The sequence below is a fragment of the Salminus brasiliensis genome, chromosome 1, assembly GCF_030463535.1.
Source record: "Salminus brasiliensis chromosome 1, fSalBra1.hap2, whole genome shotgun sequence".
Taxonomy (NCBI): domain Eukaryota; kingdom Metazoa; phylum Chordata; class Actinopteri; order Characiformes; family Bryconidae; genus Salminus; species Salminus brasiliensis.
The window spans coordinates 64741086-64755575 of NC_132878.1; the positions used below are offsets into that span (position 1 = coordinate 64741086).

Here is a 14490-nt window from a genome sequence, read left to right on the forward strand (position 1 = left end):
CTGTTAGAAAGCTGAAGATGAAGAGGAACTTCATCTTTCAGCACGACAATGACCCAAAGCACACATCTAAATCAACAAAAGAATGGCTTCACCAGAATAAGATTAAGGCTTTGGAATGGCCCAGCCGGAGTCCAGACCTGAATCCCATCGAACATCTGTGGGGTGATCTAAAGAGGGCTGTGCACAGGAGATGCCCTCGCAATCGGTACGATTTGGAGCGGTTTTGCAAATATTGTCACATCAAGATGTGCCACGCTCCTACACAAAAAACTGAGCGCTGTAATAAAAGCCAAAGGTGCTGCAACAAAGTATTAGTTTAAGGGTGTGCATATTTATTAATTTTTATTTTATATTTTTCCGCTGTAAAAGTTTCTGTTTGTTTTTTAATTGCATTGTACAGGTTATAGGTCACATTAAAGGTGAAAAAAGTTGTGAAATTATTTGTCTTGCTGTCATTTTTTTACATCACAAAAACCCTTTCATTTGAACAGGGGTGTGTAGACTTTTTATATCCACTGTAAATCACAGACTAAATACATGAGTAGCAACAGTTTCTGAAAGACTACTATTCAGATCCTATACTAAGTACAGTGATCATTCAACATCTGCTACACTTCATCCAATTAAACCAGTCTGAATACTAATTACACTGAATTACATGAAATCTGCAGTTGACCAGTGTTTATTAAGCATGAACAATATTCTCTGTGTGCATAGAAAGTCATATTGTGCTCTGATTTGGAGTGCTGAAGGCAATAAAACTGGAGAAGAAGCAAAGGCAAAGTGAGACCATCTCAGCAAGGATGGCAGGGACTGTCTTTGGATTGTTGACTATTGTCCTGTATTAACAACATTGACCCATACATCCTATCTACAAATTGAAAGGCTATCATTGCTTCCTCTAACCTTGTACATGGATATTACCAGGTATCTTGTGCCTGAAATGGTGCTTAACACAAAAATGCTATTCAGTTTTTACGTCATCTGTCAAAGACGAGTCTGACTAGTATATTTGACAGCTGCCCGAAGCTGCCACGAGCCTGTACTGACGTGCTGAATGCTGTGATGTACACAAAAGCATGGATAGGATTTATAAAAATTTTATAAAAATTAAACAACTATCATCTTACATGGATGAAATAAAGACAAATATAATGTAAAATATAAAATTATCTAAAATATTGTTATAATCTTGTCCAAGTTACGAAAATCAGCACATTTCCATGTAGATTAGAAATCTGGTCCTCATGCTGTTCTAGCCTATAGTCTTTTATTGCCCAAGCTCCAAAGACCTGTGATTTAGCCAGCCTTCTTTTGGTCCTGGGTCCTCAGCGGTAGGGTGACATTTGCACTGCAGAATCGCTTGAACTTTCCACCCACAGATTTTGAACTTTACCATTTTTAGACTGTATCTCTGATGGCTGTTTAAAGGAGGGGACCTCATGGTAGTATAAATGCACTCATGAATAGAAAGCCTCTGCTCTGTGTCAGTTGTTGCATAATTCATTCTCCTATGTGGTACTTGTTCAAGTGGCTTTGAGTAACAGTATTGATTGATTGAGTATATTCTGAGTCATGTATTATTATGTATAACTAATCTGTATATGTAATGTCTGGCCAGTGTGAAAGCATTGTGTGAGATCTGTTACCTTTTATGGCATGACATTTGTGAGTATGATGCCTGGATATTAACAGGCCTGCTGAAGTTTGAATATGTCTTTACACTAGAGGTTCTCTGGTGGCACAATGATGACTCCAGTTAAGTAAAATTTACTAAAATTGCTATGGCATTGTGTTGAGTCATGGGCTGCTGAATGTGTCCTGTGGTATCCAGCTCTGAGATGCTCCAAGCAGACTTATTTTTTCGTAGGTACTAACCACTGCATACTACAAAACACCCCACAAAACCTGCACTGTTAAAAATAAATATTTCTCTGTAATTATGCTATTGCCACTTGGATCAGCAACAGAACTGTACATGATCAGTATTAAGATATGGTGTGAGCATGAAAATTCCCATATCGCTTCATGTTACATAATAAAAACAGTAATAATAGAAAGTGTGCTGCATGTGTACCATTTGAAGGGGTTGTTTTTTGTGTGTTGTACATCATTTGTGATCCATTGAGTGTCTATTTGTATTAGCTGTTTCTTTGCAGCAAATAGAGCTTCTATACTGAACCTGTAAGTCAGATAATTGATTAATCTAATAAGCAATTTGACATGCAGTATTGTCACTTTTAAGTCATTGTTGTCATAAATTGGTGGGATAATCAAATAAAAAAAATATATATAAAAGAGAAGGAAATTAAAACTAAAATCTAAATTCACAATTTTTGATTTACAATAATATAGCAATTGGAAATATTGACATATAACAGTAATATCATAACTAAATAAAACAATAATCTGCCCAGGGCCAATATCAGCAATTCCTAAAACACTGAAAGTCAGATATATGATTTATCTAATAAGCAATTTGACATGCAGCATTGTCACTTTCAAGTCATCGTTGTCATAAATTAGAGGTCATTCTTCTTTGTTTTCACTCCTGATGAAATCTCAGAAAAGGGAAATGAAATGAAAGCTGGCAGCCTCCACACAATCAGCACACTAACAGACCAGGCTGCTTCTATCATATCAGGCCATGCAGTTGTAGGCTTTCTCCTGCATTGTTTCTGCTCGTATTGACCAAACAATACCTGTGCCACTAAAGTCATTAGTCAAATAAACAAAGATAGACCGCTACAAAAGGGCAGCCATGAACCACTGCAGGGTGTGACAGCTTTCCTCTTTAAAACAGCCAAGTATGTTCCTCTGTTTTTCAGCATCTCATTTTTTTTATTTAATTTTCTATAAACGCCAAACATGAAAAATCAGTTTGGCCTTAAATGCAGTTTCCACATCCTTTTCACAGAGAATCCACTAATCTGGTCTCATAAGGTCACATTGCTTTGTCACTGTTTTCTCACGGTTGAATGTGTTGAAAGTAACCTGCCATTGCAACAAGGTAAGGTTGTCTTAAATGTCTTCTATATATAGTCAGAGTGAGAGCAAAGATAAGATGACTGTGAGAAAGCCTTGGCTGTCACTCTGTGGCTGAAAGCAAGTGGCCAAGATCAGGGATGCTCAATATATTGGTTGTTATTGTCAATACAGTATTAACCTTTGTGTTACACCAAGGATGTAACAGAGATTGTGTTACATGTAGAAAAGATATACTAATGACTACTAACTACTAAGACTGTGGTTGCAATTTTAAAGAGTATGAAAATAACTGCAATATTTTGTTAATATTGTGCAATCCTATCTAAGGAATGGTTTGGACAGTTGGATTGTTGAGATCAGGTTTTTGTCTGTGGTTCTTAACCCTTCCCTGTCTACCTGGATGAAACTCAGGAGGCCCAAGGACCTCATTTTCCATTTATTATGAAATCTAATCATTTTGTTTTCTGTTTCATGTAAATAGGACTGCATCCATTGTTGTATTGTGAATAACTTTATTTTATAATTTCATGTTTATTATGTAGAACTTGTCAGCTTATCAGCCCATTGAGTGAAGTGTCACTTCATTAGAAAAATCAGGCTGAGCACTTTTGTGTAAATCAGCTTGAAGAGCAGTTGATCTGCAATGACTCGTTTGATCTTTTTGTGTCTGAATAGTAAAAAGGACGGCTAAAATAATAGCAGAGTTATGATGATTCAGTCGTATTGGTATCAGCAGATTAAAAAAGTTGTAGAAAATATGGGCATCAGACAGATGAGTAGGTTTGGCATATATTTCAAGCGGATATTTGGTTATGCATTTATTTACCTCCAGAAAGAAATTAAATAAAAAGTGAATTTGAAAAAGAAGGAAATAACAATTTAAATACTGTACAATTTTAGATTTACAGTAATATAGGAATTGGAATAATTGACATATGGCAGTAATATCATAACTAAATAAAACAATAATCTGCCAATATTAGCAATTCCTAAGACACGGTATCCGTATAAATTGGTATTAAACTTTTATATCTGTAATAGAAATAATAAAGTAGCATATTCATCAGTAAACTGGAGTGTGTACATTCCTCCAGCGCTGAAAGTCGTGCTGTAAGGATCATGGTGATTTCCTCAGGTAAGGAGACAAAAGTGTAATTGCTTGTTCAAGTTTGGCTTAATCTTATTTCACTTTTCATTCATCCTTTTCCTTCAAGTGCTTTATCTTTCTGCCTCACTTGCTACTCAAGGAAATAAGATATCCTATGCCTCTTCTTTTTATATTTTGATTTGACCACCTCAGGGGCGTTTTTCGTCTTCACTTTGATTAGGGCAATATGTTTATGCCATGTTAAGGGGCAGCTAAAGAGACTTTTTGAAGAGTGCTATTTTAATGCTTGTTACAGTAGCTTTGCAGGGATTAACACAGGATTAACCTTGTTTGCTTGTTTGTTTTGACATTGTAAAGTAAATGCCAGCTGCTATCAAGCCAAAACTCTGCACAAACCCAATACTTTTTTTTGTGTTATTTGGCTTGTTGTAACAGTCCCCTTTATTGAACCTCAACTCTGTCTATTCACTTTAAACGCTTAAATGAACCTATTCAAGGATGCACACAGGCACAGATGTGTCTGTCAGGTCCCACGGTGGCTGGAAAATGTGTTAAATGATGCCTGTTGAGACACAAGCGCAGGTGTGTTTTAGCAGTGTTGATTTTGACAAGTCCACTGCTGCTGGTGTCATAACAGGGCTTGGGTATGCCTGTGAAAACTGACTAGTGGTGGCTGCTTTTTGTCAGACACATGGGTTGTGGAATTCACGAAGAAACACAAAGGTCATTGTTTTTCTTTTTTGGGTCAACAGGTCAAAAATGTACCAATGAGACATGATATGTAAGTCTGAAATTACTGATGTATGCTGTTATGAACATATTAAAATTTGTTCTAATGATAGTCATATCAAATATTACAATTAAATGTTTAACTGTATTTTTTGTTTTTTTGCAAGTATAAATAGACCAAATTGACTAATTTAATTTAATAATCTAGCATGCGCCCTAGCTGTATTTGTTGGTAGACAAAACTAAGCTGTGATTGCATGAAATAATGTGCAAGAGTTACACAGAATCATGTGTGACATAGGGATGTACCAACATTCCTTTTTTCTATCGATACCAGATCCTCAAGTATCTGCTTATACTTTTTTATTTTGGTAAAGGCAGTGCCCCAAATAAAACAGAATGACCTAGAAACATCTGCTTCTGGTTAAATAAATTCACATTTGAATGGTTTCATGAAAAAATAACACTTGCCCCAATGTAGGAACAATTGCAAATATGAAAGCATAACAGTTCTAAGCTTGACTTGAATTGAATTGAAGCAGCTTCCTTTCAAACCATTGGAAGTAAAAAGCTTTGCCAAAGTTTTAAAACAAAGTGTTCATGCAGTTTAACATTCATTAACATGTTAGTAAGCTTCAGTAAGTGAGCAAACGTTCAACCATGCTAGATATTCTTTTCCACCGGGTTTGTGCAGACTGTTAGGTATAGTCATTTAAGAGTCGTTGTCAGGTCAGCCACCCTTTGAAAGATTGATATTACCAATTTTACAGCATGCATGTTTGCTACTGCTTGTCTTCATGGTATCAGTGTTCTCTACTGGTACTGGATTTAAGTGTCAGTATCAGCATCAGTAGCGATTGCTACAGCATTGGTATTGGTGCAATATTGGTGTAGTCAAAGCTTATGTTTGTAAAAGGTGCAAAGAAATTTACAAGAGACTGCGAATTCTGCAGTCAAATATAAGAAAAAAATGTTCGCTACAGGATATAACAAACAAATTAACATTTTTCAGCAGTGCCCTCTAGATGTGTTACAACACTGTATTTCAAGTTCCATTTACCGCATCCTTTAAAAATGTGGAAAATGATTACAATCAGCTTATATAATGTTGATCAGGTATATATACTATATAATAATAACTGCCTGAAGTTTGCCTTTGTAGGGTTCCCAAGTATCAGCATCTGTAGGGTGTTTTTTGTTATGATCTTACATTGACCTGACTGTAATTGTGAGGGTCAGAGAACTGTTTATATGGTACTAACATATTTATTACTGTAAGAAATGGGAAAGCAGTAAGATTCTGTGTGGCGTTATACCTTCATTTACTTTGTAGAAGGTATTTCAGTAGGTCTTGCTATACTTCATGTATTGTCTCTCAATGGAGTGCTTTTATCATTCCAGGACAAACTTTAACCTTTAACATGAAGTGTTATAGTGTAATTCTAATCCTATGGAAGGTGTCTTGGAATCACAATATGTATCTATGTAATTACATTATGGTATTTTGACCATACTGTGTACTGTATACTGTATGTGCGCAGCTTCTGCGCCTGGCACTGATCTCGATCTCTCTCTCTCTCTCTCTCTCTCTCTCTCTCTCTCTCTCTCTCTCTCTCTCTCTCTCTCTCTCTCTCTGTTTCTCTGCTGGTGATGAATGGGTTTAAAGCTGTCTGAAGAGAGGCACGGCTGTGGCCTGCTGGAGCTTCTTTGCCTAAGTGCGGTCTGCTCACAGCAGTCCAAAGAGCCGTCCTGGACAACAACCAAGAGTGTGTGTGTGTGCCTCAGAGTGCCCACCCAGCCATGTGCTCTAGATCACACAGGGACACACACACAAACAATCGCTTACTAAAGCTCTTGGAAAAGCCACACTGAGCCGTTAAGAATGTGCGCTTTAGCAGAAAGGACCAGAGGCAGCTGGCTGTAGCTGAGGTGCGTCAGGATCGATTAGGTTCAGAGGGTTTGCTTCTAAGCCACAGTGTTATAGATGGTGTCTCAGCAACATCATATAGCAGTTTCGTGCAAATAGGTTGCTCACACACTAGCCTGGTATGTGACATTATAAATCACTGTGCATTGATTTTAGGGCTGTCTGATCCCTGTAAGCGATGGATGAACAAATGGATGAACGGACGGATGGACAGACAGACAGACAGATAGATAGCCATGTACAGTAACAATGCAGTGTCATATTGTTACCACTTGTTATAACTAGCTTGTTAGCTGGATGCTAGTGTGTTAGTTTGGAGCAATCATAGCATGTGACTATGTTGAGGGCACCAAATAAAAAACATCTAATTCTGACCCTTTTACTGGCTTCATTACCCCTGGTTTGAGGTTACAGTCGTCCATAAATAGCTCTGGACAGCCTCTCAAAATAGCTCCAGTTGACGGATGGGCCTTGATTAAATTCTAAATCTTGCTCAATCCAACAGGTGATTATCCTCTGCTCCTCAAATAAGCCCAGCTTGGGACGGAGCACCATCTGTTCAATGGGTTAGCAGGCTTTCACTTACATGGAAAGTAAAAAGCAATACTGTTGTAGAGGGAGAGGGAGAGGGGGGGGAAGAGAGCGAGAGAAAGCATGGGAGTGTGTCTTATGAGAAAGTCTGGGGATTACTGTAGTAGGGCAGAATAACAGCTTTCTGAGAACACAAGCATGTTTATTGGTCTCTACTGCCTCAGATCTCACTCAGATTAATGGCACAGATTGACCTGTTGTCTCTTGCGGTATAATAGAAGGCCATTGCGTGATTGCACACTAAAAAAAATTATGCTTAGCATGTTCTTGATTTGTTGTCACACAGTCACACTGATCCAAAACATCTGGACAGACCCCAGATATATGCCTGGGCACTTTTTTTTTTTTTTCATGTGCAGTCAGTACCATTTATCATGATCTCTAAAATGTATTAAATCTCATCTAACTCACTGGTACTCTCTGGTTTTGTTTACTTTATGTTAAAGAGTGTAGAGCTCCTGAATTGTAAATTGTAAATAATTGAATGACACCGCATTAATACATTTGTTAATGGACAATGATGGTAAACATATTATTTAACACAGTGTTAATAGGTTAGCGGGTTGTTAAAACCAAAAAGCTCTCATTGTCAATGCAAAGAAAATCAAGGAAATTATCTTGGGTCTCTCTGCATGTGTATCCACCTCCATTAATAATTCAGAACGAATAAGTTATGTGCTATAAATATCTTGTTATATATAGATGCAGCATAATCATTGTCATATTAACTTTATTTTCAGAAATATGCATATAATGTTTTGCCATCATATAGATGTCTTAATAGGACTTTAGGTTTAGAGATTCCCAGGTGTTTAGATAAGCAGATGTAGACACATTTACTCATTCTTCAATGTCAGTGTGGTCTTATAGAGGTAATGTGGAGGTGTACTGGAATGCAGGGGATGATGTGAGATTGTTTGTATGTATGTATGTATGTATGTATGTATGTATTGTGTTAATTTTCTTTTGAATACAAGCTTTCTCAGACTGTATATCATACTTAGATGAGACAGTAGACCTTAAATACCTTACAACACTATTGCTGCAAATACTCTAGATTAGGAGTAGTGACATACAGCAGGTCCCCTACTGGCCATCGTTTGTAATTGCTTTTAGTGGGCACCTGAAGAGGATCTATTAATAAAGGTAATAATGCTTGTGGAGTGTTGTAAATCAATGAGACATTTATGTAACTGCAGATGCACAATTCCCATGGTATTGCTATTGATTTTAGAGAGTACAAAACATGTTATTATTGTTGCTGTGCTTTCCACAGAACACCAACATCTCATTGTTTTATTATAGACAAATATGTAGAATTGATTTTGAGTTTATTTTATTTAATAAGCATAGCATGCAATGACTCATAGTGCTGTGTAAAAGGTGTTTGGACATTGACCTGTGTGCTGTGTGCTTTTTTTAGCTTTGGATTTGAAGTAAAACAATGAAAGTGAACTTAAACTAAATGTGCTTTCCACCACATTATAACACCAATTTGACTATAATATGCTGGGCAGTGTCAGGCCAGAATGATGAATTGATGTTTATAGTTTACTAGATTGCATTTAGATTGGGTGTATTTTATCTGAACATAAAGGCCAAAGAGGTGTCAATGCCTAGGAAGTGTCAAAGAAATCAGACCATCATAGGATGGGAAAACTACATGTGATGAAACAATAGTTTGAGGAAAAGCATATCAAAACACAATGAAGCTGCTTCCATTCTCTTAGCACTGCTGTTCTGTTGAGATTATGTGTGTGTGTGTGTGGGCGGACCTGTGTGAGCACTGAGTTCACCTTAAACTGACTGAATTCACTTTGTTAGAATGCGACTTTAACAAATGTGAACTGTGTGGAGCTGCCTCAGTTGTTGACATTGATGCATTGATTCAATGATTCATTGACTGCCAAAGGAAGCAGCAGTGGACATAAGCACCAACCTCATGACTGCAAACATCATTTCAGGGATAAATAGAGGAAGTTTCAAGGCCAGGTTAAATCTCCCAACCTCAAACACACTATTATAAGAACTTGAGATTCTCTCCTTACATGTAGCAGCTCAAAGTGCTACAGAGAGGTGATTTACCCTTAAAAATGTAGTTCCACGGTTAAGAGCGGTTTTAAAATCTTAAAAACTTTAAAATGAATCCTAAAGGTACTTCAAAACTCTGCTTTCCTCTTTTGTTTTTTCCTGTGAGCTCTGGCAAGACACCCCTCCTCATACTGTTTTTTTTTTTCTCATGCTGGACTTTTTTGTTTATTACATCTATTCACTTCATGCAGAACTTTTCTCTTTTGTATCCAATACTTTTATTGATTTTTATTTCTGAAATATACTTTTACTAGGCATGCATCTTTATATCAGGTAATTGTATCACAGATATTTGGATTGGAGCATTTTTTTGATGATTCATTGTACAGCTTTTGTAACCCTCTAGAAGGAAATGTTATATGAAATGTAATGTTTTATGTCATGCTAATCCAAGTAGATGTAATCTCAATTTCTGCAATTTCTACAGAGCCACAGTCAGTATTTTACTTTAAACCCCAAATATATTGTAAGAAATAAGGGTGGAGCAGTACCGGCTTGAATTGATGGAACCTTCCCAAATAACAGTACATATACAGCAACAGCTATTATTCTCGTAGATGTCTGAGTAAGACCGCACCCAAATATATTAATTTTACAAGTGTACTTCTCAGAGCAAAGTATCCATTGATGAGGACATGATTCACTCTGAAGAGAGGATGATGACATGAAGGTTGAAGGTTGATCAATATTGCCATTTTATGGAAACTAAAATTAAGCATTAGCCTGTGTTAAAAGCTACCTCTATTTCTCTCTTCAACAAACACGATTGTGATGTTGGAATATTTAGACCTTGTTTAGACTTTGTTTAACTTTTCTTTCAGGCAGCTGTTTAATATTTCTTCTGCACAGCTCTAAGTAAAGCTGGCTACATGAAAAATCTGAATAAATGCATGCACAAATCAGTGAAAAGCTGTCCAATCTCTTGCAGATGATGCTATGAGGAGAAGGTCCAGCAATGACTGATGTGGAGCCTGTCGTCACTGACTTTGCCGCTACGGGTCGAACTGGCCGGCGGAATGCTATGCCGGATATCTTAGGATCCAATGCAGGCCCTGGAGCAGCAGAGCTGCCAAACAAACTGGCTGAGCTTTCTGTTGGAGGTACGCTACCTGTCAGGCATTCACATTCTGTTTAAACATCTTAGTTCACAAGGGCCACTGAATGATATTCACCAACAAAATCACCTAACATTGGTGCCTACTATAGGGTGGCACTAGGTCATTGGGTGCCATCTTAGTCCTAGCACAAGAAAAGCCATTTAACTGTTTGACAACAGTGCAGGTATGCTATGACTTGACTGTCTGGTTCTTTCCCTATAAGGCCATAGCTGGGAATGCAGCTTTTTTACACCAGATAGAAACACCTGTACAGCATGTTCATTTAGCGTTTTATTGTGATAGAAATGTTTGTTTCACTTGACAGTGATACTCTTATTTATAAAAGCCCCCTAAAACTCTTATTTTACACCCCAGCACCTATTTATTTTATTATTATTATTAAGTGAATTGCAATATCATTATTTTAAGATGGTTTATGCTTTTGTAATGACCATGTTCAGATTTTTAAGTGGCAGGATTGGGCTTCCCTACTCATTTAAATCACATTTTGTAAGGATCTATGGTGTGCTTGTAATATTACAATAGAGCTGAGATTTCAAACCATCTTATTATTCACTTTTTAATCTCTTTGTTTATCTGGCAGTTTATAAGCAGGCATTAATTTGATTCCTGCTGCTTTAGCTGAACTAAAAAGTTTTATCAGAGGAAAGGCCATAAAAGCAGGCTAGCTGCCAGGGGTGAATAAAAACTGACACATTTACACGTTCACTAGATAATCACAACAGAAAAACACAACCTAATCACAAAAACATGAATGGACAAATATATCCAATAATACCCAAATCATATGTGTGTAAAATCCTGTAATATTATTATCATTTAATGGTGGCTGTGAATTATACTTTCTGACTGTAGGGGGAGCCCAGAAGCAAGGAATGGCCATTCTCAAGTAATACTGAATACTGAATTCTGAATTTAAAATAATTTTAATGAATCTATATAGATATGACTAAATGTTTTTATTTCAGTAGCCAACAGTATTGTTTAGCTGACTCAGAGATTGAGTTATTCCTGAAAGGCTTTTTGCTATGACAAGACAAAGTGCCTTGTCATTACAGATGCACTTGGATCCAATGCTTAAGTGGTTTTGTGTGGTTCGGTTATTATCTATGGCTCTCATCCAGAGACTATTCACAATTCAGGCTGCCAGACAACACAGCAAAAAGGGGCCATTGTTCAGTCTTGTTTTAATTGTAGCCTGAGAAGAAAGTCTGGGCTGATTGTTGTTGTTATTACAAATAGCTGATACAAAGTGTGGAAAATTTGTTTACAAGGTTCTGAAAATTCAGCATCACCAGTACCACAGCACGCAAAATATCTAGTACAATAATATATTTAATTTCTTATCAGTAATAAATGAATACATTTATTGAGCATCTGCATATTATATTATGGCATTTTGATACAATTATATTGATTTACATCATTTTGAAGAGTAACAACTCTTCAAAATGTCTATACAATTCAACTACTGAGATGTAAGTAGTCATTTAGATGGATTTGGTATGAAGTGGTTAGATTGTAGATGAGTTTTATATGTAATGTTGACATTGATGGAGTTTCCTAGGTAAGTATTTTGTCTTACAGTCCCATACATGTACCCCTGCATCTTGAATGGTTAAAACATATCTCAGGCCAAAACTTTTTCAAAAGCTTTTCTATGTCTCAGGTGTCAGGTACCATTTAATGTTATAACTTTCTGTAAGGGAGCTTCTCCTTGACATCTGGTTCCAGTCACCATACACTTTCATCAGTCAGAAAACACATGCAAATATATCTTGGTTAATTAGTGGAGTCTGCGTATGTTCATGTTTTAAAACAAAATGAAGTACAGGTTTGTAAGATATGTGGATATTTGTTCCTGCAATTATATTAGTTTCTTAATACATGTTAAATCTGCCTGTGTGCTTTATGAATCTGGCCTCCCGTGTGGTAACTCAGAATGACTCTTTAGATCACTCTCTTGAGGTCAATTAGTTAGTTTAGTAGTGGGCCTCCAAACAGCTGCTACTGTTATTATTATAGTCGTATTACTGAACAATTGTACTGAATCACTGAAATAAATCATTTTCCGCTCATACTTCCATGTTCATAGTTGTTAATTCATCACCCCTCACATGAAGTGTATCGTCAGTGCCAAGCACAAATTCCTTCAAAATTTTAGACATGGCAACTTTACAGGAGAATGACTTTCAGTGAAAGTCAGTATATAAAGATGTATTCCAAGTCATTCTGGACTATTTCCATTGGTCCATTCATCATGATTTTTTTTTTTTTTTCATTTTAAGAAACTGAAAAAATTGAGTTACTACATTTTGGATAAATGTCTAATAATGATCGAATTCTGGTCAGCATATGGCAGCCAGCAGTGTTCTAGCTATCAGCAACAAAGCAGGTAACTGCTTGTACGCCATAAGTATTTAAGTATATAAGTATGTATTTTCATAGTAATTATGATCGTCCATTGTACTCTTTCACTTTGTATTTATCATTTCTGTTCACACACATATACTTTTACAGACGATGGTGAACAGGAAGGAGAGGGGTCGTCCTCAGGTGATGCAGCCAAGGTCCCCGGTGAGGACAAGGCAGAGGGAACATAACTTCACCCATTTACAGCCCTGAACTCAACTCCAGAGAGGAGCCAAGACAATATAACGGTCTACCTCTCCTCCAACCCCAATGACCAGTCTACTGTTATGGCCACACTTGGAGCTATGCAAGGCCACTCTGATGTAGGCCGATGGAGGAGGACACCCTTCACCCCATAAGAGTTCCCCCATATTTCCAAAGGACCAGCAAAAAGTTCAGCTGCTGGGTGATGATGGTATACCAGCCATGTCTCAAAAAGACAAGCACTCACTTTAAGGACTGCTTGATGGTGGGATGAAGGTCTATGGAAACATTTGTGGGACATTTAATACAAGGGCAAAAAGGGAGCTGTTGGTTTATTTACAGGAATGGTCACTGAATGTTGGTGTGTAATTGTGAGAATGTCTGGGGTTTTTTGCACAACAGAAGTCAAAACATTCCATCTGTTGATGTAAGTACTATTTTTACCTTCAGTTTGTGGTCGGTCATTTGTGGTCAGTGCCACAGCATCTACTTTGTGTTTTTTTTACTGTAAAAATGTGCTTTGTTAACATTTCTGTGAGAAGTGTTTGTGAGAAGTGTAAATATGGAACTATAACTGGCGTCTGCTGACTTTTTTGTTGTCCGCTGCTGTTGGCTGTTGTTGTGTCTTATATTGTATTGCTGAAACTGTAAACATCGGTTTTGGTTGTTAGGTCAGTGTAATGGCTAATTCTCTCAGTGCTGTCAATAGCAAGGCAAAAGAAAACACAAGGTTGAATCTGTCTGTCTTTTGTTTTCCTTTTTCACTCTGTGTTAAGATAGGCCTATACACTTAAACAACAAGCTGTGTGGAAACATCTGTCATTTGTTTGTTAACTTCACTCTGAATCCTCCTTACAGTCCCTTGTAAGCTCTGTACAAAATGCCATGATGCTGTACAATAAATCCTGTACTTAGTTTTTATAGTTGTTTTCAAGTCCCCTGCTTGTTGCTCTCCAATTCTGACACCGCATGTAGCCACAAGAGGGCACTGAATAACATTAAATTAATCAGTAACTCAACCTGCCCATCAGTTTCTACCAACACTCTCTCCTCCCCCAAGCTGGTGTATAAATAAGGCCTTACAGCTGTATAACTTAAAAAATATTACCAACAGTCATAAACTGTCTCACACACGTGTATTACAGAAACTGCAGTGATGTCATATTTCTGTAATGTCTAGTGATAACTGTAATAATCTCAAGATTTATTACTCTTGAGATCATGCATGTCTTCACAGTACACAGCAAGCCAGAACATAATTTTTAAGGACTCTGCTTACCCTTGTCCAATTGAGAGTTTATTCCAAGTCATTCTGAATCATT

At 37.1% G+C, this 14490-nt stretch overlaps 1 protein-coding gene across 1 annotated transcript in view; it reads left to right on the forward strand.

Moving 5' to 3' along the window:
• Positions 1 to 14089, forward strand: part of pkib (protein kinase (cAMP-dependent, catalytic) inhibitor beta) — a 29914-nt gene extending 15825 nt beyond the window's left edge. Inside the window, exons 2-3 of the mRNA XM_072656585.1 lie at positions 10363 to 10534; positions 13073 to 14089. Coding sequence (XP_072512686.1) covers positions 10390 to 10534; positions 13073 to 13155 — 228 coding nt within the window. The 5' untranslated portion in view covers positions 10363 to 10389 and the 3' untranslated portion in view covers positions 13156 to 14089. The remainder of the gene's footprint in view (positions 1 to 10362; positions 10535 to 13072) is intronic.
• Positions 14090 to 14490: the final 401 nt, after the last annotated feature.